We start from the raw sequence: 25,109 nt of genomic DNA, 5'->3' as shown, positions 1-25,109 counted from the left end.
AGTCATCTCTTTTCCAAGCTGAAAAGTCCCAGTCATTTTAATTGCCTCCATATGGTAGCCATTCCATACACCTAATCACTTTTGCCCTTTTCTGAACTTTTTCCAGTGCTAAGAATCTTTTTTGAGATAAGGGCTACATCTACACTGCAAGGTTTTTGCGCAAAAACAGCTGGTTTTGTGCAAAAACCTGTGGAGCATCCACACCTCAAATGCGCTTTTTGCTCAAGGAAATCGAGAGTAAAACAGCAGAACAGAGCGCTTTTTCTGCCATAGGCAAACCTCCTTTTATGAGGCATAACTCCCTTTTGTGCAAGAGTTCTTGCGCAAAAAGGCAAGTGTGGACATTCCAGAGGGGTTTCCCTATGGGAAAAAGCGCAAGTGCTCTGATTGCCATTCTTGCGCAAGAGCGTCCATGCAGTGTGGACACTCTAGAACAAAAGCACATGGCTTTTGCGATGTGCTTTGAGATGTGAATGTGCGCTTGTGCTAGAAGTTTTTGCGCAAAAACTCTTATGCGAGACGCCTTTTGCACAAGAAGCATGTAGTATAGACGTAGCAAAGGTGACCACATCTGCAAACCGTATTCAAAATGTGGGTGTACCACAGATTTATATAGAGATAATAAGATAATCTTATTCTCTATTCCTTTTTTTAATGATTCCTAACATTCTGTTTGCTTTAACTGATGCTGCACATTGAGTAGCTGTTTTCAGAGAACTATTCACAATGACTCCAAGATATCTCTTGAGTGGTAATAGCTAATTTAGTCCCCATGATTTTATATGTGTAGTTGGGATTATTTTTTCTAATATGCATTACTTTGCATTTGTCAGCATAAAAATTCCTTTGCAGTTTTGTTGCCAGTCATCTAGTTTTGTGAGATCCTTTTGAAGTTCTTCATAGTCTGCTTTGGACTTAACTATCTTAGGCAGTTTTGTATCATTTGCAAATTTTGCCACCTCCCTGTTTATCCCTTTCTCCAGATCACTTATGATCCTTGAGATACTGTGGGTGCCACTGGATAGAAGTTGTGACCTCTGGAATAGGAATCAACTTTTTCCTCATCAGGAAACTCCGAACTGAGGACTTTTTTTTCCTTATCATACATATCCTCTCCTGCCTGAAAGACTTAAGCCAACTTGCGATTAATCTCCACACTTAGCTCTGTGCTGTTGATACCTTTTTTCCAGGAAGCCTCTATACAGGCAGTTCCCGGGTTACGTACAAGATAGGGACTGTAGGTTTGTTCTTAAGTTGAATCTGTATGTAAGTTGGAACTGGCATCCAGATTCAGCCGCTGAATCTGAACACCAGTTCTGACTTACATACAGATTCAACTTAAGAACCCCAGGCGTCCCCAAGTCAGCTGCTGCTGAAACTGATCAGCAGCTGATTCCAGGAAGCCCGGGGCAGAGCAACTCTGCCTCGGGCTTCCTGTAGTCAGCCGCTGGTCAGTTTCAGCAGGGGCTAACTTGGGGATGCCTGGGGCAGAGAAGCTCGGGTGCTGCTGGGTTGGTCCAGTAGCGCGGCCACTCCTCGGCGCTACTGGACCAACCCAGCAGCACCCCAGCTGCTCTGCCCCAGGCGTCCTGATTCAGCCACTGCTGAAACTGATCAGCAGCGGCTGAATCAGGACTCCTGGGGCAGAGTAGCTGGGGTGCTGCCGGGTTGGTCCAGTAGCGCCAAGGAGCGGTGCTGCGGGACCAACTGGCAGCGCCCCACCTGCTCTACCACGGGCCCCGGGCTTTGCTCCACATCTCCCTGGTCTGCTGGGGGGGGCACTAGCTGCGTCCCCCCCAGCAGACCAGGGAGATGCGGAGCAAAGCGACGGAGGACCCGGGCCGGACCCGCGGGCTTCCAGATCAGCTGGAAGCGCCGCGGTCCGGCCCGGGTCCTGCGCGGCTCTGCTCAGCGTCTCCCTGGTCTGCAGCCCAGGGAGACGCTGAGCAAAGCGGTGTAGGACCCGGGGCTGGACCCGCGGCCGCTTCCAGATCAGCTGGAAGTGCCGGAACCACCAAGTCTTTCTTCTTCATCTCCAGACAAACTGATCCCTCTTTCATATCTCATGTCTCCAGCCTTCCTCCTCCAAGTGAATTCAGGCAATTTCCAGAAGTATCTTTGTAGAGTTGCTGATGAACTACAGGTTCCTCATGAAGAGATTCAGGAATCCTAAAACAAACTTCTTGACATCTTCTGCTCTAGGTTTGGAAGGAGGCTCAATCTTTGTTTTTGCTCTCCTTCTCTCCCCCCCCCCCCCCCCCTTACACTTCTCCCAACTCTTTGGTCCAACCAACTTCCAAAAGGGTTACACAGCAACACCCCTGGTCTATTCTTGTGGTCAAAGAGGGGTAAGCACCTACTCCTGCTGGAGGGAAAGGTGTTCTTATCTAGTCTCAAGTTCTGGATAGCCAGCTACAAAGCACTAATGGCAAAGTACAGCTTCCTGAACTACTCTCAAGTTTGCGGGATTCACTATAATCATAGTTACTGCCATTGTTAGACATTGTGTTATGGCTCTGTTCAGAATAGCATGGAGGGACCTCACCTTCAATGAGTCCATTTATTCAGTCAGAAGATGGACAGAAATCTCTGGTTCTGACTAGAAAGACTATTGAGCTACTCTCTGCTGTCTGGGGATATATACACTTATTCCCAAGAGAAAATTCTATTGACAGTCATCTAGTCCTAGACATGAGCCATAACAGTATTCCTGACTTTCCCAATCTGTCCCTGACTTGTTTACTAAAAATAAGTGACAAAATGGGGCAGCGCCCCAGCCCTGCTGAGGAAGGAGAGAGGATGTGAATCCAACATCCATTGTGGCTGGGATCTCCAAAGTTCCCTTTGATGTTAGCAGTAGTTGGTAGTTCTGGGATCCCCTACCTGTGGGGTTGTTCATTTGGAGTTGGGGCTGAAGTGGAAAATGTCATAGGGGTGACTTCCATGACATAATCTTAGTCTTACTTATGAACTACTGTGCAAAAGGCAGAGGTTTCCAAAGGACCTACTTCTCTGCACCTTCTACAATAGGCATGGCATCCCAATCTCAACCCCTAACAAAGCACTATTTTTTGAGGGGACCTCAAAAGTTTTAAGCCACTAAAGTCAACACTGTCTGACCTTCACATGCCATTTTGAGGTTGTCTCAACCCATGGAGTGCAATAACAATAGCCATACCAAATGTTTGCATCCCTTCCTCCTCCACAGTTACCACCTTTAACCTTTGGGAGCCGCTCTTAAGACTATTTCTCAAGCAAAAGGTGGACTCCCTATTAGAGTATGGAGCAATAGAACATGTCTCCTGAATACTTAGAGAGTGTCTTTTATTTGACTTATTTCCTTGTATCCAAAAAGGTCACATGGAGACATTCTCTGCAACCTCAACTGCTTCATTTGCAGACTCAAGATTCATGTAGTCATTAGGTATATATAGTTGTTTAAACAATTTATTGATAAGCCCGTGTTATCAGTTAATCCAAATGACTACACATGCCCTCACACCCTTGCTGCCAGAGGCAGCAAGGTGGTGGGAAGCTGGTTTTTAAACCAGCTACCTGCCTTCTACAGAGGCAGCAGCTGGAGGCAACAGAGGGGAGGCAGGAGCCAGTACTTAGGAGGAGCTGGCTTAAAAGCCAGCTTCCAACAAGCACCAGATTCCGTGGAGCTGCGTGTTCCTCCCTCCCCCACACATGCTCCTGCCTTTGACAGGGAGGCAGCAGCATAGAGGGTGAGGGGGGGCAGGAGGGAGAAGGGGGGTGTGTGTGTGTGTGTGTGTGTGTGTGTGTGCGCGTGCGCGCGTTAGGGATGGAAAATCTAATGTAAAATGTTAACCAGTTAAACCAGAGGTGGGCAATAATTTTCACAGGGGAGCCACTTAATGAATTTTGGTATGTGGTCACAGGCCAGTACCACCCTGGAAGGGTGGGGCCTGGGGTGTAAGAGACGGGGCTGGGAACTAGCCTCCCCCCAGAGTTGTCTGAGGCTGGAAGCTTTGAAATAAAAATACAATAAAGGGCTTGTACCTCCTGGCCTCATTGCTACTGCATTGTCTGGCAGCTCTCAAGATTGCTATGGCTATTTAAAGGGCTCCTGGTCACAGCACTGCCCTGGCGTGCTGGAGTCACAAGCCTTTTAAATAGCCGCAGACAATTTAAAAGTGGCTGCCAGACAATGTGGTAGCAGTGGGGCCGAGAGCCACGAGCCCTTAAAATAACTGCAATCTCAGGGCTTGCAGTTCCAGCCCCTGCCAGGGTAGCACTGCAGCCAAGAGCCCTGAGCCATTTAAGTAGGAATCCTGTTGCCTGAGCCACCACCTGTAAATTCAGTGGCACAGACAGCAGGATATAAATAGTAAGCAGCCAGATGCAGTCCATGGGTTGGATCAAAGTGTAGGCGGGCTAGATCCAGCCCCAGGGCTGTATCTTGCCCAGCTCTGGGTTAAATTGTATGTTTAACTGGCCTGCTGTGTTGCGCTGTGGGTGCGATGGTCCCCACCAGGCTGGAGCAGCCCCATCCTTTCGTGATGACTCTGAAAAGAACCATGAATAATACTCTTTCCTGACAGATACGCAAATACAGGTTTGCAGGCTGGGGTGCAATGTTTTTCCTCTTCTGTGATATACTAAAATGTTCAGAAAATTCCTTGGGATAGAACACTTATATTTTGCCTGTGAAAATGAAGAAAATTTACTAGTTTGAGTGAACTTAAATATATTTTTGTAATTTAAAGACAAGTTTATTGGTGCAATATAAATTCTATTAAATACATTAATTCAAAGATGAGCTTCAGAATTTGAAAACAAAACTATTTTTTTATGTTTTTATTATATAGCCATGTTAATATTTAATGAAGACTCTGAAAATCAGTTTGTACTGTTCAAAATGCGTATTGACAAAAATGTTTGTTTTCTTTACTCAGGAAAAGTAATTGTAGCTACCACTAAAGATGTGTACATATTGGTGCCATTACCTCTGGAAAAACAGATTCAGGATCTTCTAACCAGCCACAGAGTGGAAGAAGCCCTAACGTTAGCAAAGGGAGCCCGAAGGAACATTCCAAAAGAGAAATTTCAGGTTTGCCATACCTTGCACATATGTAAGAATGTGTGGAAGCTGGTTTAGTGACTGAAGAGTGAGAGCTCTCACCAGAGAGAAATCTATTATCTCTTGTCCCTGGAGTCTGAGGAGATAGGTATGTGGCTAGGTGAACTCAGGGTTGAAAGCAATAATGAAGTGGTAGTGCTGAGTATTGCTGTCTGGGTGTCTTCTCTCTCTGCTTCTCTTATCAGAGGTGTTAAAAGATGGTATATGCTCTGTCATGCTGATAAAGATGAGGTGAGATGGTCAGAGAACGTATAGAAAGGCAAATGATGGACTGTGCTTTACTTAGGTTCTCCTGCAGGAGTGGCTGCCTCATCAAGGTGAAATCATCCCACCTTTTCAAAGAAATCAGTCGGTAGAGTAGGGATGTGAAAATGTAACCGTTTACATGGTTAACCAATGAGCCTGGGCTCATTGGTTGCAATGCACATTTACACGCGGGCCCCTCTCCCATGCTGTTGCCTGTGTCAGAGGCTTTTAAGCTGGCTCCCTATGCGCACTGGCTCTCGGGGAGCCGCCTGGCCCCCTATTTGTAACTTCTGAAAATTTCAATGGTTACACGTTTACTTGACATCCCTACTGTAGAGCATATCCTTTAAAAAACAGATCTCAAACTAGGGATGTAAGTGACTAGTCGAGTCAATACTCGACTAGTTGCTTCCCCCCACCTTGCTGCTTCTGTTAGAGGCAGCAAGGGGGGAGAGCAGGAGATGGTGTGGGGGGAGCTGGCTTAAAAGCCATTTCCCCTCAGCACCATCTCTGGGGTGGGAGGGGAGGCAGAGCAGGGGACAGCAGAGGACCTGGCGCAAGCAGGAAATCATCTGTCCTGGTTTGCGCCCAGTCCCCCGTTGCATCTCTGCCTTTTAAATGTATTAAGAGCCTGGTGGTTCTTACTTCTGTGGCTCTGCCTTTTAAATGTAGGGGTAGTTCCAGGGTGGCTTGAGTGAAGACTGCTTAATCCCGGCTGGTGCTGCCCCGGGGAGCTAACCCGGGCTGTGGTTCTGGGCTCCTACTACATTTAAACTGCAGAGCCACAGCGGGGGTAGCGAGCGCCCCCCCCCCATTGACTAATCAAGTAGTCAGTGGAAATTCCATCAACTTCACAGTTAGCTGATTATCTGCATTTTAACATCCTTATCCCAAATGCGGGAATAAATGAAGACCCAGATGGGCAAACTTTTGTCAAGTATCTGTGCAACTATTTAATTCATTTTTAAGAATTACACAAGACATTTTGTTTTTTTGTGAGAACAGTTGAGTGGCTGTGGTTTAATTTCTTTTGCAGTTTTTAGTTTTTGAAATCTTGTCACTTGTGTAACTAGATTTTAAGGCACCCAGAAGGGGTAGTGTGTTTATCTAGCCTGACATGTACATAACACAGGCGATAGAATTTGCCTGAATTATTTTCTGCTTTAAGTATAATAGTTGTGGTAGGACAAGAATATCTCTTTTTACTTAAAAATCCAATGATGGAGAATCCACCACAACCCTTCATAGGTTGTTCCATTGTTAATTACCCTCACTATTTAAAAAAAAAAAAAAATACACCTTATTCTGTAGTCTGAATTTGTCTAGCATCCATTGTTATGGTTCTAATTTCTTATAAATATTGTCTCATTAACATGTAAAGTAAGATTTGTATGTATTTCATAGATCTTGGATCAGGCAAAAGTGGCTTGCCGGGGTTAGCCCCTGGCGGGCTACCAGACACTTGGCTAATCTGAGTGTCCCCAGGCATAGCCACTTGAAGCTCCCAATGGCCAGTTTGCCTTTGTCCACTGGGAGCTGGCGGAAGCAGTGGTCTAGCCTGCGCCTTTAGATGCAGGTTGGATGGAAAGCTAAGGTGACCTCATGGCAGCTCCTCACAGTGGCGGGCGGGGGGGGGGGACTGTTTAGTGGCTCCTTGCAGGGGGACTTCGAGGGTGCAGGGCAGGGTGGCTTGTCTAGACATCTGGATAAAGTATTGGGATTGATCCACTGCTTTGTCTAGTACAGTTCAGTTCAAATTAAACAAATTACAACAAAATTGCTATGGAATTAAATTTAATATGGATAAAAGCAAATATCTACAATAAACCACTTCCATTTCCCCTAAAGCAGTTAGCATGTGGACAATCAGTTACTATAGAATAGAGGTTTAAGCAACAGCTTCAAGGTAAATTACTCTACATAGCATACATAAGTATCAATGTGGTGTGCATATATGAAAAATGATGTCCTTGTATTCCCTTTAGCTTCTCAGGGTGAGGAGGAATTTTTATAATTAACTCTTATTTCATACTTTGGAGCTTAAATTTTGTTCTTTCTGACATGGGGTGTTGAGAGTATAAAGAAGGCTACATCTGTCCTCTCACTAAGAAATGCTTTCTTAATCTGTTGCATTTTATTCAGTTCTGGGTAAGGGCATTGAGTCAAGAAAAAGATTTTGCTGCTTATACAGAGTATTTTTGTAACCGCTTTAAAGGTCTTGTTCTATTTATAATAGGCAGATGTTTCCACAATGACAGAACAATATCATAATACACAAGCTTAAGTGCATTTATGTTAAATTCATCATTGCAGACCAGTTTCTGTGAAAAGGGAAAGGAAACAAGCAACTGTATGCAATTGCAATTGTATTTCTTCTAAATAGTTTAAAAGTCTTTAACATGTAGTCTAACAGAAATTTGTCATGAAAATAGGGAATATCATCCACTGGAATAACTTTACTGAAGCCAAAAGAGATTATTCCAGCCCATCAGACTTAGTAAGATAAGTGGTCATCATCAATAGACTTTTTCTTGTGAATTTAAGACACATTTTTCCACACAACCCTTCCCCTCCAAACAACCAACCTTACCTACCTTCTGGCTCCATCATCCTCAGGTAATACAGCTGTCAAATCACCCAAAGCTGTGGTAAATACTGTGTGATAGCTGCTGTTTCAGAACTTAAAATAGAGGTATAACAGCAGCTTGTGCATGCTTAAAAAAGAGAGCCAAGATGGTGATATTGAACCAGGGCTCATATTTGCTTTCTATGTTGGTAGGTTTCTCCTTGGATGTTCTAAAGCAGCGGTTCTCAAACTTTCTGGGCTCTGGAGCCCTTTACATGCGTAAAAATTTATGTGGAGCCCCAGCGGTTAACTGATTATATGTGTTGTACCTATTGATGTTTCCAGTTTGTCAACCTCGCGGAGCCCCTGGAGTTGTCTTGCGGAGCTCTGGGGCTCCGTGGAACACAGTTTAAGAAACACTGTTCTAAAGAATGTGTTTCTCATTAGAAATTATTTTTTGAAACATTTAATTTGAGAGATGATGTGGATCCAATCTGCATAGCAATGACCAGAACCAATATGCACTTCCATTCTTTTTTGGCATATACAATTTTGCTTCAAGAACAACTTCAAGAAGAATCTTTATCTACTTGCTAATCAGATTTTATTGGTCAACCACTCTTTTTAATCCACATACTCAGATTTCTAACTCTGGTGTTACTCTGCTACTCCTAAATTCTAATTATAAATGTTTTTCGTTGTTTGAATATTTTTTCCAAACTCTCAATTTCATTTTAAGCTAATTATCTTCATAATTCTTAGTTTTCTGAAAGAGCTCAAAGAACTTCTGTGTTTATAAGTCTGAAGACCAGCTTGATACATTAACTTAATGCTTTTAATGTCAATAAGATCAGCTGTCCGGAAGGAGTAACTTCTCCCCAGAACTGATTCCTCAGGAAAACATACATGATTAGATGAGGCTGGGATAACCGAAGTGGGGGTTTCTACCTATTTGTGAGGTATTTTAGTCTTAATTAAAAAAAAAAAAAAACAAACATGTGCAATGAGGGAAGTTTTAGAAGCAGGAGACTCTCCAATGGCCTTGATCCAAATAGATACAGGAAGAACACATACCAGCAAAGTCTAATGATGAAAATAAAAATTAGTTGAAAGCACAGGTAAATGGGAATCAGTCTGTAAAGATGCCACACTCCTCATTCAGTAACTATGAAAATGTAGAAAGTCACCTTGGAGCAGCTGGCTTCAACAGTCTAGCCTTCTGAAAACATTATCAAAGAGCTGATGTTTAGAAGCAGCAGAAACCTTTCCCTCTTTGCTTCTCTCTCATTACCACAAAGTACCTGTTTAAGTTTCCTTTCACAGCAGGGCCTCTTCTGTAAGTGTGTAGGAAAGTTCAGTGTAAAAGGAGTGTTTTCCTCTTCCTTTTATTAGGGATGTTAAATTTAGATTAATTAACTAATTGAATAGTCTGTAAGGGCTTCTCCGCCTAGGAACTGGCTCTAGCACTCAGAAGGCAGAATAAGGGATGCCCGGAAGGTAGGTAGCTGTGAGGGTTTCCGGAGTGGCCTAGAAGATAGGGCATTCACCTGGGAACCCCAGGGTGGTGGGCTTGAGCCCCAACCCTTCTCCCCTCCCCCCCAGGAGCAGCCAACACAAGCTATCCCTGAGCAGGAACTGGCTCTAGCACTCAGAAGACAGGATAAGGGCAGCCCCAGTTCAAAAGCACAAGCCACACAGGATTCCCTCTCTGGCCTCCTGCTCTCGGCAGGACTTCCTTTTGAAATGTACAAGAGCCCCACCAGAGCTCTTATACATTTCAAAAGGGACTCTCAGCAGATGTGGCGGGAGCAGAGACTGTTTCAGTTCCTACTCATACCATTTCCCACTGTGCCTCTACCTCCCCTAACCCCCCTTGGAGATGGCGCTGAGGGGAACCAGCTTTTAAGCTAGCTCCCCCCAGCACCAGCTCCTGCTCCCCCACCCCCCTTGCTGCATCACTAGTCAATTATCCGATAAGCCAGGGTGGCCAACCACTTAGAGATGAAGAACCAAAATAGTAGTGGATAGAGTGCAAAGAGCCACGTATTATCTATTTATATATCTATATATATAAAGATAGATAGATATAGTATACAAAATGTAGTGATAAAAATAACATTACTGGACATTTCAGGCAAAAGCCAATAAAGTCTCTAGTCACTTACAAAATCAGTCAGTCCACAGATTATCAGAGAACTTGACAAGGAACAAACATCAAATTAAAAAAAACCTTTAAAAATACAGTAATATTCTCTCTCTCACACAAAAAAGCATCCCCACCATGTATTTTAAATTTAACACTACTGCCCTATTATGTCCTATGAGGTTTTTTTTTTAATTTAAAACTGAACTGAGAAGTAAATTAGCACAGTTTGAAGTGCCTGTTTCACTCCAGCTTGTTGAAATCTGGTATGGTTTCCTAAATTTTTTTTTCTTATGAAGATTGTGGCTTTTTTATAGTTCTAAAAATTCAGGTGTGTCCCAGACTGCAAATATGAGAGGTTCAAAAACAAGGGAGAGACTCTTATCTCCGAATAATTGCTTCAGCCTGGCAAGCAATAGCCTTTGAATTTTCTTTAAACAAACACAGTGTAAACCAGGTACATGCTGATTCTTTTTTTTTTTTTTTGCTCTGGAATTTAAATGACATCTGTGTGGGCTGCCTTATTCTGCATCCACGAAGACTTTGAGTTTAAGATGCTTCAGCCCCTCCCTCTCCCTCACGCTCTAACCCAATCTCCTTCCCCAGAGCCAGGCAATACCCCTTCTTTCCCCCCCAGAGCCAGGCACCCCCAGTCCCCTTGCTGTAACCCAAACCCACTTCTCTTCCCCCCACACACACCCCCAGCTCTAACCTAATGCCTGGTCCTGGAGCCGCCGCCACACACTTCTCCCTCCAGGCGCTTGGGCACGTGCACAGAGCAAGCCGGCCATGAGCAGCTGCTGGGGCACCTTGCACAGAGAAGCCCACCTAAGCAGGACAGGTACGCGGCTCAGAACCAGCAGGAGCCACCTTTTTTTTTTTTTTTTTTTAATCAGAGCTGCATGTTGGCCACCCCTGCAATAAGCTTATGCTTATCAGTAGCCGACTAGTTGCTTACATCCCTATCTTTTATAAAACTTTTACTAGAAATATTAACAAATGTTGCGTCAGGTGTGTATTCTTACCCTGTAGAATACCCAGTGTTCATTTTCTTAGCTTGCTAAATATTATTTCGGCATTTTGATCTTTCTCTCAGTGCTTTGAATTTTAAGCACACAAGACAAATATTTTTGCTTTCAAACGTGGTTTGTCCAACATTTTGTCTTAGCCTTACTGTCCAATTCCACCTTGCACTTTTAAGAAAGAGGCTAAATTAATTTTGGCCATTTTATGTTGGCAAGAGATCAAGGAAATCTGTTTGTAGGACCCCCTGCCCGCCACTGTAGGTGGACAGAGAAGAGGCAGATAGCCACTTGTTTCAAGGACCACACTTTAGGAGCTGGCACCCTCTATTTAAAATACATTTTCCCTCTTTGCTTGTGGGTGTTCTTCCTGTGTTTTAGTGATAATAGGCATATTGCCCAAAGACAGCATTTAAGCAAGTCTTGGGAAAGCAAGTGATACTTTCTACCATTATGGAAATCAGGGGCTGTTCTTCAATATAAACGTTCACCCAGTTTAAAAAAGTCTAGCAAATTGCACTTGATACATGACTATAAAACATGTTTTACTAAAACACTCAAATACAACATTCATTTGGGGAATTTTTCTGGTGCACTTCCATTTGCCTGAATAAGTTTTCATATATCTAGCACACTTAATTTTAAAATTATGTTTTTCTATATTCCAGTTTCCCTCCAAATGTAATGACACGCACATTGAGAGGTATTTTTTATTACTAAATAAGAAATGCATCATCCACCGTTGTCTATCATAAATGCTAAAAATTAAGAATTTGAATACACATGTTTTAAGCATATAGCTACTTAAATAATTCATAGGGGTATTATACCTGGTTGATGAGCAAAAACCACCACATCTGGTTGTAAATTGACTGTGATAATGGTTATATCAACCAATGAGAGTAAATCTTACTTTAGGAAATAACTTAAAAGTTGCACATACAAAATACAGCTAGTGTCAGTGTAAATCAGGTGTCCAGTCCACCCTGTGTTAGATCTCCAATTCTTGTGCAGTATCTTTCTGCGTTCAGTGCATTACTTGAGAAATACTACAGTTTTTCTGGGTACTTCAGTTGAAAATTGGCGCTGTTAGCAATGTGTGACAGCTTTCATAACACTGTTTAGAGCTGTGAGTAGTGCATAGATCAATGAAGCTGACAGATTATCGCAACTGTAGATGATCCTGGAAGCAAGAGGAACCAGTGTCATGTGACTACCAGCAGGTGTTGCACACTGCAGTTTCAAAAATATACTTCTCTGTGTTATCAGTAATACAGATACTTCTTTTAATATAGGGAGTATCTAATGATCACTAAATCAACATTTAGCTTAAAATATACTGGTTGTTTCATCTCTGCTTTTATAGATGGGGGATAGGTTCATTAAATTAATATGGCTTCTATGTTGGTAAGTGTGCATGCAAAGTATGTAAAAAATCTTGAACATAAAACTTCAAGAGGGAAATTACAATACAAATAGTAGAAAAGCCTTAGCATTGTAGCACTTTATAGCCATCATGAAGTCTGGCTCTTCCTAGCTGCCTGCTTGTACTCTTCTTCTCCCGATTTTGAAATATCATATTCTCTGACTTGTCCTGAAACTTTAGAGTCTGATGTCAAATGATGCAGTGAGCTGTTAAATTTGTCAATCTGAATTTGTGTTCAGGAGTCTTGACAGTAAAATTGTTTTAAGTGTTTCGAATCTTCTTTAAGTAAGATGTTTCATGTATGGAGCATTTTCAAAATTCTTTGTTACTGAGTAAACCTGATTTAAAATGCAAAAGCTGTGGGTTTTATATAATATGCAGTTATTTAGAAGCATACTTCGAGATCATACACTGAATGCTATGTCAAGTATATAACTGTGGAAGCAATGACAGTGTAAACATTTCCATTTAAAAAAACCCTAACAACCTTTTCCCTCATTTTTCAGGTAATGTACAAACGAATCTTGCAGCAAGCAGGTTTTATACACTTTGCACAGCTTCAGTTCCTAGAAGCAAAAGAACTCTTCAGGTAATTTTGTGTGTTGACAGAATGAAAAACACTCATGTTAATAGTCTTTTAAAACAAGGTTACATGCTTGAATTTAAAGGCTTTTCATAGAAATATTTTACGATGCAAGTGTAAAACTGCTGTGATTATAAATGGCAATAGCTGAAGAAGCCAAAATAACTTGGAAACAGCTTTATGACCAGATGACAGATAATCCATAATGTGGTGTGTTTATATTTTTATATCATACATATAATTGGCATAAAGTACTAGGGCCCTGTTTCTGTTCTCTAATCACACTGTGCCCATATGGAGACCCACTGATTTCATACCTCTGCAGATCAGTTTCCAAGATCAGGTTTGATTTTTTGTTCGCTTTCTACTGGGCTGTGAACCACTGGCTGAGGTGAGGGCAAAAGGGTGTTGGGTGTGAGTGTGGTGGGGTCATTGGGCAAGAGGGTGTTGGCATGGGCTGTAGGGGTTAGAGGTTAAAGGGTCACAGGGCGTAGAGGTGGGGATCAAAGGGTGTTAGGCACTGGGGAGCAAGGGGCTGGGTTGAAGCTAGGGGTGAAGCGGGGAGAGCTGGGGCTGAGGGAGGGCAGGAGTTAGAGATCAAAGGGCAGGAGGAGGTGGGTTGCAGTGGGTCAGTGGTTATGGAGCCAAGTGCGGCGCAGCTTGTGCTGCTGTCTCGGGGGCAGCAGATATGAGGGTTTCTGAGCGGGGTCGGGGGCCTCAGAGCTTATGGAACAGGCACTTGCGGGGTCAATGGAGTAGGATCAGGGTTTGGCACGACAGTGGAGTTTGTGGATCAAGGGGCACTGGGAGTAGTGGGGCAAGATCAGTTTGTTGAGCCAAGAAAAAAGACAGAGTTGTTAAGCAAAAAAGAAAAAACAAACAAACCACCATCCCCCCCTTTAAAAACTGCATGGTGAGGCTTTTTGGCCCTAACAGACTGCCAGTGGCCACCCGCCATCTTGCCTCCCTGCACCAGGCCGGACAGCTCCCCGGTAAGCACTAGGGTTGCCAGGCTGCCTCCGTATTGAGCTGGTCAGCCTGGGATTTTCGCCTTCTGGCTGGGAAAAAATCAGAAAGTACCGGACATTTTAGGTATCTGGTATTTTCTGAAATTTTTTACCAGACGGGAGGCGAAAATAACTGACTGTCTGGTACAGTACCCGACACCTGGCAACCCTACTCAGCAGGGCAAGGGATGGAAAATGGCATCCCCTAATAAAATTTGATACTGCAGGAAAATGGCATCTCCCATACTGAGCTAACCTAAATGTAGCAGCAGATGAGAAGACTAAGGCCAAACACTTGCCAAACCCCATCCTGAGATAGGAATTCACTCCCCTTTCCGTTGTAGACGGAAAGAAGCATCCAAACCAAAAGCAGACCTTCCCAACTCCAGATAGTACCTAAGGCAATATAGACCCAATAGGGAGAAAATCTCCTTTTGTTCATCCACATCACAGAAATACCAAAAAAGGTGTCAGTTAAGTAATTGGAAAAACACGTACCTGGCATCAGAAGCAGAGATGATTGCAATATATGAACTTTGCTATGGCAGCAAAAAACTCTGAACCTGGCCTGATTTTTAATGTAGGAGATGGACTGTTCCTCACAAGAAGGATTCTTTTGCTTTTATATCCAAAAAACATTCCAGCTCCTTGTCGTGTTTAATAGGACTGCTAAATGTGTGCATGGGTGATGTAGGGATGGAGTGGGGCTTTCTGGTTTCTTATGCCATAGTCATAATTCCACATCAGGTTTCCAGAAACTTCTACTGAAGTCTGGAACTGCACACAATTATGCTTGCAAGATTAGGTGCTGGTAGTTTAGGGTAGTTTAGACCTACACTAAGAGTAATAGGAAGTGAGAACTTAACCAGGAGGTACACTGATTCAGCAGATGCATCATCAACTCATTATGTCTGAATCGGGACATCTTCAAAGTCATCTCATGGAAGTATGGTTTCCCAGCAGTTGATCTGTTTGCCAGTCACAAGAATGGAAAGCTGTACTTCATTATGGAAGCAGATTTCAGGCATCCGGAGGTGGACACTCTTGGTTGAAGGGCTTGCTTTATGCACTCACACTGTGATGGTTGTAGAACTGCTATAGTTGAAGCGCAATCTATGAATAAACTGTTACATTGTGACTTAGTGAAGTTGAAACTCTATCTGATAGAAGCAGCGGGAGGGTGGGGGTGCGGAAGCTACTAGTCGACAAGCAAATGCTCATCAGATAATCGGATAGCTGACTAGTCATTAACATCTCTAGTCTGACTGAGAGAGGATAGGGTCAGCCAGTATCAGCATCGTGGAAGCTCCCTAACAATCCCTCTCCACCAGTCTTTCCTCTAAGATTTCCCATCTGTGAGCGGAGTGAGTTTTGTGCATCACATTGACATGTGCTCTTATTTGGATGTGTAGAACCCAACAGTTAATCACATGCATACATTTAAATTGTTATATAAGAAAAAATAATAAACCAAGGTATAATTAACAAAGTGTGTGACCCTGTGGTACAGGAATCGGGGCAGGAGGTGGGAGGTAAAGGGGGCAGGATTCAGGGCAAGGGGGAGCTCAGAAGGGGGAGCTGAGTGGTTGGGCAGGTGGCAGCTCCTCACTGGTGGGAGGCTGGAGCTGGGCTGCCCATTCCTCCAGTGGTTTCTTGCAGAGGATGGGCTCAGGTCTGGGTTGCCCAGCCCCCCAGGAAGTTGCTTGCTGTGGGGGAAGGCAGAAATGAACGCTGCCAGACCCCTGGTCAGCTATTTATGGGAGGAAGGGCTGGGGCTGGGTTGCCCAGCTCCCTCGATGCATAGACCAAATAGCTCCCTGGCCACGTGTCTCTGGCCCTGGCTCCGGTCCTGGCCGCCCAAGCAGCTGCCCCCAGCTACATGGCACTGCCAGCTGGGCCATGGCATCCTGCCTATCATAACTGGAACCAGAGCCAGTGAGGCTGCCCCAGCAGGGACAGCATCACCATGCCTTGGCTCCAGCCAGAGCAAACGGGCAGGGCAGCCTGCTTGCTGTCATGTGGCACCACCAGACTTCAGCTGCCACCACTACCACCACTCACCTTCTAGTCCAGCAGGAAGGTGGGTGCCTCTGCGCAGCTCTGCAGGAGAGCTGCACGGACCTAACATTTGTTGTGCATGGCCACACAGGTGCACAGCTTAGAGGGAACCCTGCTCTCCACCCCAACCTCCCTGTTCCATGCTTCTCCTGTCTGCACCCAACAACCCTCCCAATTCAAACATCCAGGCACTTTCCCAGCAATTGCTTCCTTTTTCCCTTAGTTCCTCCATTACCCTGACTTCCTCAATCCTTTGCACTGCTTGAAGGGTGCAGAAAATACATTTCTATATTTTAGTTACATTTAGGATGAGACTTAGCAGACACTGTTCTTTCTGAATATTATTTCCATCTCGAAGGCTAATATTAACTCTGTTCTGTCCTGTAGAGTGCTTGCAAATGTAGAAAACTAAACAAAAGAGGTCCAGTCATTCTTCCACTGTGGTTGCAGCTCTAATTCACTTCAGTTGAATCCTCAACATTTAGTGTAGCCTTCTTGGACTTTCTGGATTTGCTTTGTGAATATTAGGTCTTTTAAAAACTTGGGGCCAAATCTGACTAGTAGCTCAGGCATTGAACAGTACAAGACAGACAGATGTTTTAGACATCCTTGGTTACAGGATATGTGCTTAAAAGTCTTCTAGCCAGGCTTTTTAACTAAAAATATTTTCAGCCTTGGCGAAAGGAGCATCTCCAAGAAAAGAAAAGCTGCTGTTAGCATAAGCAATGCTCTTTAAACATTGATCATTCATTCATTGTAACTCAGGTGGATTTTAACACTCTAGGGATCTGAGCTTTACAATCTGCCATACACAACTTATTGTTGCATATGTATAAATAGTTGTTCATTTAATCAACCTTTTGTTTTCTTGGCATTTATTGTATGTTAGCAACACCCTCTCTAGCCCACATACAACATTTCTTCTAAGGCAGAATTCTCCCTGAGATTCTTTTTGAAGAATTTAGTTCTGGGAGAACCATCTCGGGGGGACAAGTCATCTTTATCTACAGAGCACATACAGAGCCTCAGCCCAGTGTGAGAGGATAGTTCAGTGCATTCAGTCCTTAGTCTGAGACCAGCACAAATAATATAAATCAATAGTCCCCTAAAAGCTGCACTGGGACCACAACTAATTTCACATGGGCTATAGCTGTTAGATGTTAATTTGTCAGCACTGAGCTCCTCTGTCACCCTTAATGAAATTCTCATGCCTTGGGGCACATATAAGGAATAACCCAAGAGTTCTTCTGTAGAACTAGAAACATCCCCAGACTTGTTCCTGGCAAAGTGTCTTTGTACTAAAATTAATCAAAACTTTAAAAATGGACACTTTAATAGTGTACTTCCACTCAAAAGCATGTGTGCACACAACCTCCGTATGTTTGGGTTTATTTGTGCCTATGTATACTTTTTCTTTCTTTTTTGCTTCATTTAGTTTGACACTGTAATTGCAGAAGCGGCCAGCTTGATGTCCGGGAGCTGATTTCTCTCTACCCCTTCCTGTTGCCTACTTCCTCTTCATTCATACGGTCTCATCCGCCTCTTCATGAATATGCTGATTTAAACCAGCTGACCCACGGGGACCAGGAAAAGATGACTAAGTGCAAACGATTCCTCATGAGTTATTTGAATGAAGTCCGCAGCACTGAAGTTGCAAATGGCTACAAGGAAGACATCGATACAGCTTTGCTCAAGCTATATGCAGAGGCTAATCATGAAAGCCTTCTGGATCTACTGGTCTCGGAGAACTTCTGTCTTCTAACTGATAGTGCTGCTTGGCTGGAGAAACACAAAAAGTGAGATTTTTTTTTCATTAATTAATTAATCACCAGCTCGAAGGTGGGAGTGGGGAAAAATGTTTTGTTTAGGTCTGTACACTTGCAATCACTTACAGATTTGAACCCATTTCTCTAAATGCCCTAGTCAGGCTAGATTCAGTTTAGTTTGTGGTATTGGTGTGTGCACAAATGGCAAAAGAGCCTGTTTTAAGAGATGCAATTCAATCCCATCCAGACATTCCAGTCCAAATGTGAGGTATATTGGCAAAGCTGGACATACAGAGCTTCCCTGAACCAGCATAAAATTGCAGGCTTGGAAGTACAATTTGAACTTTCTTTTCATGATTAATGAGTTTGAAAATGAAAACTTTAGGCTAGGAAGGGGAAATTCCCTTATGGGTAGGAAAGTGTTTGCTTGCCTGATCCCTAGGTATTTTCAGGCTTAAAGTAACTCAACTGTCATTTTATAATTTTGTAGTAGTACTTAAAACTAGGTGACTGGCATAGCATTGTACAAATGATAGGTTACTGGTATTGTCTCCCTTTTAATTTGTCAGTCTCAAATCAAAAAAGTGGAACAATAAGAACAAAATTCTTCCTTGTTTTTGAGATGTCTTGTGCTGGGACAAGCAAAACCATACACATGAGCAGAACTACATTTAAGTTGAATTCTAATTAAATCTAGAGGTAATCTATTTAGTAGTTAACTTTAAAACTACTAATTTATTCATAGGCCAGAAACTGCACATTTGAATTAGGGAAAAATATCAGATTTCACATCACTGCACTGAGAAAAGGAGAATAGTTATGAATAGGGCCTTACCAAATTCATGGGCCATGAAAAAATGTCTCAGACTGGGAAATCTAGTCTCTCTTGTCTACTTTTACCCTGTACTATACAGATTTCAGAGGAGACCGGTGTTTCTCAAATTGGGGGTCTGGACCCAAAAAGAAGCTTTGAGGGTGGAGTGGGGGTTGCAAAGATGTTTTATGGGGCTCACAGTACTGCCACCCTTAGATCTGCACTGGGTTGGAGTTGGGTGAGCAGAGAGTGATAGCTGTTGGCTGGCTTCCCAGCTCTCAAGGTAGCTCAGAAGTAAGGATAGCACAACCTACCTTATAATAATCTTGTAATCCTCCAGTTCCCCAACTCCTTTTTTGGATAAGAACCCCTACAATTACAACACCATGGCATTTCAGATTTTGTGTGTGTGTGTGTGTGTGTGTGTGTGTGTGTGTGTGTGTGTGTGTGTGTGTGTGTGTGTGTGTGTGTGTGTGTGTGTCTCTCTCTCTCTCTCTCTCTCTCTCTCTCTCTCTCTCTCTCTCTCTCTCTCTCTCTCAATTTTTTCCTACTGTACAACAGTGACGTTGTCACACTCTCTAGTCATGAAAGCCCCATCTCCTGTGCCAGGGGTCAGCAACTTATAGCTCCTGAGCCAAATAAGGCTTTTTTTGCAGCTCCAGCGCAGCCTCCTGCCCCTCCCACCCGCTCCCCGCACTGGTGCTCCAGCCTTGCATTCCCTCTCCCCTGTGAGGTTGAAGCAGCAGCTTCTGGAGGCAGGTGGGGGGGAGAAACTGAGAGAAAACCCCGAGGCTCTACATTGGATCTTGCTTGTGGGGAAGAAGTGGAACTAGAAGTAGCTGCGCGTGCTGCTGCTGCTTCTTTTCCCCTTTCCCCAGCTGTGGGATAGCAGTGCAGGGGGACGCTTCCTGGAGGCTTTTCCCACTGTTCCTACTGGCTGGAATCTGGCCAGAGCTATGGTGCTAGAAGTTGTGCAAAAGCAAGTAAGTAGCCCCCAGACTGAGACCCCACACCTCCGCCCCTCTCTCTCTTGCTGCCCTTCCAAGACATCACACCCCTATCCCCCTCAAACACCCTCTCTGCTAAGACCCTGCACCCTCACTGACTGCCCTGCTGAGATCCTGCATCCCCAGCCCCCTCACTGCTCTTTGTCCTTTGCTATTTGTACCATATATAAACTGATGAAGATGATCTAGGAACTGAAATGTTTATAGTTTTTTTTTTTTGTTTTTTTTTTTTAATACAGGTATTTTGCACTTGGACTCCTGTATCACTACAATGGTCAAGATGGTGCAGCACTTCAGGTTAGAATGACAACTTGATATTTAATCGAGATGGTATAATAAAACTTTTGTTAGTTCCTTCATACCTACCCTGAAAGTGCGTTTAGGTAATTTCTGATTTCAAGATTGACATATCCACAGCAAGATGAACTTTCTCTTAAAGCCTAAGAAGTTAGAGAATTACAAAGCCATGTAAATTGTTTTTTTAAATCCCATCTTTTCAGGCAACTTTTATACCATAATAATTCTTAGCTAGGGTCAAAATAGCTTAAGGGACATAACTCCCAAGTGTGTTTGTACACACCCTGGTTACTTTTGTGATCGCATCTGTGCATCTTCAGATAGAGGCATCAAAATGTTCTTAGTCTGACAGGAACAACTCGTACCGAATAACTATCTTGATTATTTCTTTAGAAGATGGTCCCCTCAGTAGATTGTAAAGATGTCTTAAGTAGCTTGCTTTCTTTTTTGTTAGGCTATGGTTGTTTCCTAGATTTATTTAAATCTTGACTTGCAATATATTTGACTAAGTAAATGAGGAAGGTAGTCACCTGAGTGATCCTAGGCAGAAAAGCTGCCTTCAGATATGCTGTGGTGCTTAATTGTGCATCAACAAAGACTGTTCCATTATTTCACAGACATATATATTCATTACAATTTTTTTCCTTTGTTCTGGTATTTGTTGTAAAAGTTTAATCCCTTCTTCAGGGTATTAAACAAAACCTGTTAAAGCTAATGGTAAGGCTGGGTCAGGTCCTTGGTGCAGAAAAAGGTGCTGTAAGGTGAGCAAAATCATTCAGCATAATGAATGATTAACCCTTCTCAACCCAGGAATGTCCTTCATAAGTGCTAGAACTAACGGTGCCGGGGGTGCTGCTGCATCTGATGGCTTGCAGAGGTTTCTATTTTATACATGGGAGAGTTTGGTTCATTGGCTGTCAGCACGACTGCTGTAAAAATTTTTCCACCACCCTTGATGCCCTTGAAATAGTGTCTGCTGGTGCTGACGGACGTGTATAAATGTGATTGCAACTGCTAGGCAAATTAATACAATTTTGTGAGTTTTGCGTATAGGGACAAAACCAGCATTAAAGAAAACAAGATTGCTTGTTGCTAAATTGCCAACTCATTCAGTTATTTAAAACCTATACTAGAATATAAAGAGCAGGATTCAAGTAGCAACTAGAGGCTGAATGTAACTTTAGAGCAAAGAGAGCAAATTCCAAAATGATAGTGTGGAAAAAATGTTCCTTGATTATAATTACTGTGCAAGTCATTGAGGCCAAGAACTTTAGTGAGATTGAAAAGGGGATTATATGTATACGTGGATATAAAGAATATCCAGAGTTAGTGCGAACATTTTAAAGGACTATTAAACCACCATGTTTCAGGATTTAAGCTACTCTCTAACCTAGAGGTGGGCAATAATTTTTAAAAGGGGGTCACACAAATTTCTGAGGTGGCCCTGGGCTGTTGTGGAAGGGGTGGGGCTTCCTCACCTCACAGACCCTGATTGGCCTGGGGTTGGGGAAGTGTGTGAAGTCTCCCTCCCGTGCCCCCGGCACCTGGAGACAGTCACCAGCTTTTTATAAACAGTTGGTGGTTCCCTAGGTGCTGCAATGGGAGAAGACCTTGCACGCTCCCCTCACCCCCAGGCCAGTCACGGTCTGGGGGCAAGGTGAATGCATGAAGTCTCCCCCCTCCACCACCACCTCCCCCAGCCCTGCCACGGGTTTGCGACAGCTAGAGAAAAACGCTGGTGTGCCCTTGGCGGGGGGACTAGAGGTCTTGATTGGCCTGGGGGTAGGGGAACGGCAGGGCGGCACAGGCCGGATCCACCATCTTGGTGGTCTGGCTCTGGCCCACAGAGTCCCCTTTGCCCACTCCTGCTCTAACCACTAGGAACTAGAATCAGGTATGAGAGAGGGTCTGTGCACTGAGATCTCTGGGAACTGACGACCAAGGAGAGATATACAATCATAATGTTGTTCCTGTAATTTTTTAATTGAGCAGTAGACTTGGTAAGTTGAAGTATATTGAAAAAGCCCATAAGTTTAATTCTTGTACACTTTTTTCTGTTTCAGTTATGGGTGAAAATAGTTAATGGAGACATTCAAGATTCTACACGTTCAGACCTCTATGAGTATATAGTAGACTTCCTTACCTTCTGCTCAGACCAAGAACTAGTATGGAAATATGCTGAATGGGTTTTACAGAAAAGTGAGGAGGTTTGTGATTATATCCCTTCTTAAAACAAATAGTTCCAGGAAAAAAAAATGCGGTAAAATCTAATGGCTTAATCACTTCTCCCTTTCATGTTTCTTACCTCTCTAAATCTTTTAGACTTAACTATCTCCTATCTAATTTGTTTGATGCCAGCACCAATTTCAGTATCTGCAGATGTTTATTGTAAACAATAGATTTCAAAATGCTATTAAGCTGTCATCTTGCACAATGGAAGAAATGGCATTGTGTATGCTAACCGAGATTTATATTGAAGTTTTGCTTCATATTAAGGCTTTTTTGCGCATGAAGATTAAAACACAAGTTGATTTAACATGTTAATAGTTCAGTGTTGATAATATTCCATTGCTCTAAAGGGTTGCTGTAGTGGTGACTTGTGTGGGAAAATGGGTTAAGTAATCTTTCTCCCCCTCCCCCCTCTTGGCAACACCTGTGCTGCTTCAGGAGTCAGATGTCATGAGCGGCTTATGCTCTTTCCCAACCAGAATGCAAGTGCATTATTTCTGTAACATATACAAGTATTTAGTACTACAGTTTGTATCAAGGGACTGTGCGCTATAAAGTGCACAAGTAGCAGCCTTTATCCCATGGAATTTACCATCTAAATAAGTTCTAGTTATTGCTGAATTAAAGCATGGTTTTTTCCATCTATATAGCATGTAGACTTAACAGACACTGAAACCAACCTCTTGGATCTGAACTAAAACAATGCTACTGATATAGCATTGTATCTGATGCCACAGCTAGTAAACCTTGTTTATTTTAGCCATTTATAAAAGCTTATACGTTCGATTTACTTAAAGGAATCCAGAGATGAGGTAGAAAATCTTAGCTGACATTTGAGCTTTGACTCTTCCTCTTTTTCCTTGTCCTTTGGGGTATTTAATGTTTTGTTCTGCTTCTCTCACATTCACATTTATGTCCTAGAATGAATAGTATTTGTTTGAAAAAGCCATTGCCACAAAAGGCTTACCAGTTGGACAATGTATAGATTATGAATTGGGGCCGTAGGTATGTGATGCATCATGAAGCAGTAACAGAGCAGCCCAGTTCTAGTATGTTTTGTTAATCCATTACTTTGGCGTTGTGTGCGTTCTAAATATTTTGTATTTGATTAACTTAATTAACAAAAAGTAAGTGCTGAAAACAAAGAATAAAGATGTAGTCTGACTTTCTAAACCAGCTAACTTGTTATAGGTTGGAGTACAGATTTTTACAAAAAGATCTGAGGAAGAACAAGGGAAAAACAGCTTTAATCCAGATGATGTCATGAATTGCCTTAACAAATACCCCAAGTCACTTGTTAAATATCTGGAGCATCTAGTCTTGGATAGAAAAATAGAGGTAAGCTCTTCAGAAATACCCTACACTGGTTCAGTATACAAATGGGATACTTCAAATGCAGAGCCTGAAGCAGACAATTATTTTCTTCATAAGTTTGAACATTGGGTTTCAAGTTTAGGAGAGAAAGAGGGTAGTCTTATATCTAGAGCAGCATTTCTTAAGGTGTGTTCTGTGGCACACTGATGTGCCATGGAGAACAGCGTTCAAAATGGCCCCCTTAGAAGGGCAGTGCCTGCTTGCCTGATAAAAGGGCAAACTGTTTGGTTTTTTTTTTTCTTTGCTTAACTTCTTTTCCCCCATCCTTTTTTGTTTGTTTGTTTGTTTTTTGCTCAACAACTTTCCCTGGGGGCCCTTTTTTTTCCCTTAAAGGGCAAACCTTTTTTTTTTCCCCCTCAACAAAAACAAATCCATGGTGTTCCCCAGAAAAAAAAAATGTTTGGTGATTCTCCATCTTAAAAAGTTTAAGAAACACTGATCTAGAGTGTAACCATGGGAATAAGGATATCTGGCTTCCAGTTTTTCAACACTGGGCTGGTGTAAGACTGTGCAAGTAACTTAACCTCGCTGACACTTTGATCTCTGGGCAAGGTATGCTTTTATGCCTCATTTTTGAGGCTTAAATCCAGTATATGGGAAGAACTTTGACAGGAAAGGGAATTTTTTTTATATACAAAACAACTTCCCTCTGGAGCTCATTGTTGCAAGGTATCTTTGAGGCCAGGATCTCAGTACAAGTAAAATAAGGATTTGACATGTTATATAACAGGAATATTTGTTGTACTCTTGGGATACATATAAGGGATATAGACTCTGGTCCATTAAAGCAGAAACTAATTATTATCAGATAGGGTACAGGACTAGAAGAATCATTGAGTGAAGAGTCAAAAGGCTTCAGAACATACTAACGTTTTCTGGGGAGCAGAGTCTAAGATGAAAAATGTGTTCAATTTATTGGGCAATTTTTACTGCATGCTTCAGTGTATTTACACTAATATATTGAGTAAAGATTAAACACTGTTTAATTTTGCGGGGATGGATTATCTTTGTCTTGTAATTGCATTTTTGTATATGTTGAGTTAATCTTGTACTTTTTGCCTGCAGAAAGAAATGTACCATACCTACTTAGCTGTGCTGTATTTGGAGGCAGTGCTTCAACTAAAAACTGTGACAACAGACAATTGTGTGGAATTGACTGAAACACAGATTAAGCTACGCAGTCTTCTTCAGAAATCTGACTTGTATAGAATTCATTTTATTTTAGGTAAGATAAGCACATTTACCTTGTAAATGAAAGACCATACTATCCTTTGACAGCTTTTGCAGCAATCAGAGTAGGTTTGAAAACAGAACAGGTTTAAGGCCCACTGAGGTGCTTCTGTTTTTATATTGCTCTGTACATGCACCTGGCGTTTAGCAGACAAATATGGTCGTGCCAGTCATTGAAGATGTTACTATGTAAGCTAAAGCTTAACCAAGTGAAAAGATAGTAATGTATATAAACAT

The 25,109-nt window shown here is 42.7% G+C and overlaps 1 protein-coding gene across 3 annotated transcripts in view; it reads left to right on the top strand.

The window, feature by feature from the left end:
* TGFBRAP1 (transforming growth factor beta receptor associated protein 1) overlaps positions 1–25,109 on the top strand; it is a 42,630-nt gene that overhangs the window by 14,372 nt on the left and 3,149 nt on the right. For all 3 annotated transcript variants that reach the window (XM_006114576.5, XM_006114575.5, XM_075917523.2), the window contains exons 4-10: positions 4,920–5,074; positions 13,014–13,096; positions 17,610–17,951; positions 19,982–20,039; positions 22,103–22,246; positions 23,460–23,606; positions 24,708–24,867. In XM_006114576.5, the coding sequence (XP_006114638.2) occupies positions 4,920–5,074; positions 13,014–13,096; positions 17,610–17,951; positions 19,982–20,039; positions 22,103–22,246; positions 23,460–23,606; positions 24,708–24,867 (1,089 nt within the window). The remainder of the gene's footprint in view (positions 1–4,919; positions 5,075–13,013; positions 13,097–17,609; positions 17,952–19,981; positions 20,040–22,102; positions 22,247–23,459; positions 23,607–24,707; positions 24,868–25,109) is intronic.

This window comes from Pelodiscus sinensis, chromosome 1 (genome assembly GCF_052426305.1).
Source record: "Pelodiscus sinensis isolate ZL-2025 chromosome 1, ASM5242630v1, whole genome shotgun sequence".
Taxonomy (NCBI): Eukaryota; Metazoa; Chordata; order Testudines; family Trionychidae; genus Pelodiscus; species Pelodiscus sinensis.
Note: the sequence above shows the minus strand (reverse complement) of the source record. Positions and strands in the feature narration are given on the sequence as shown.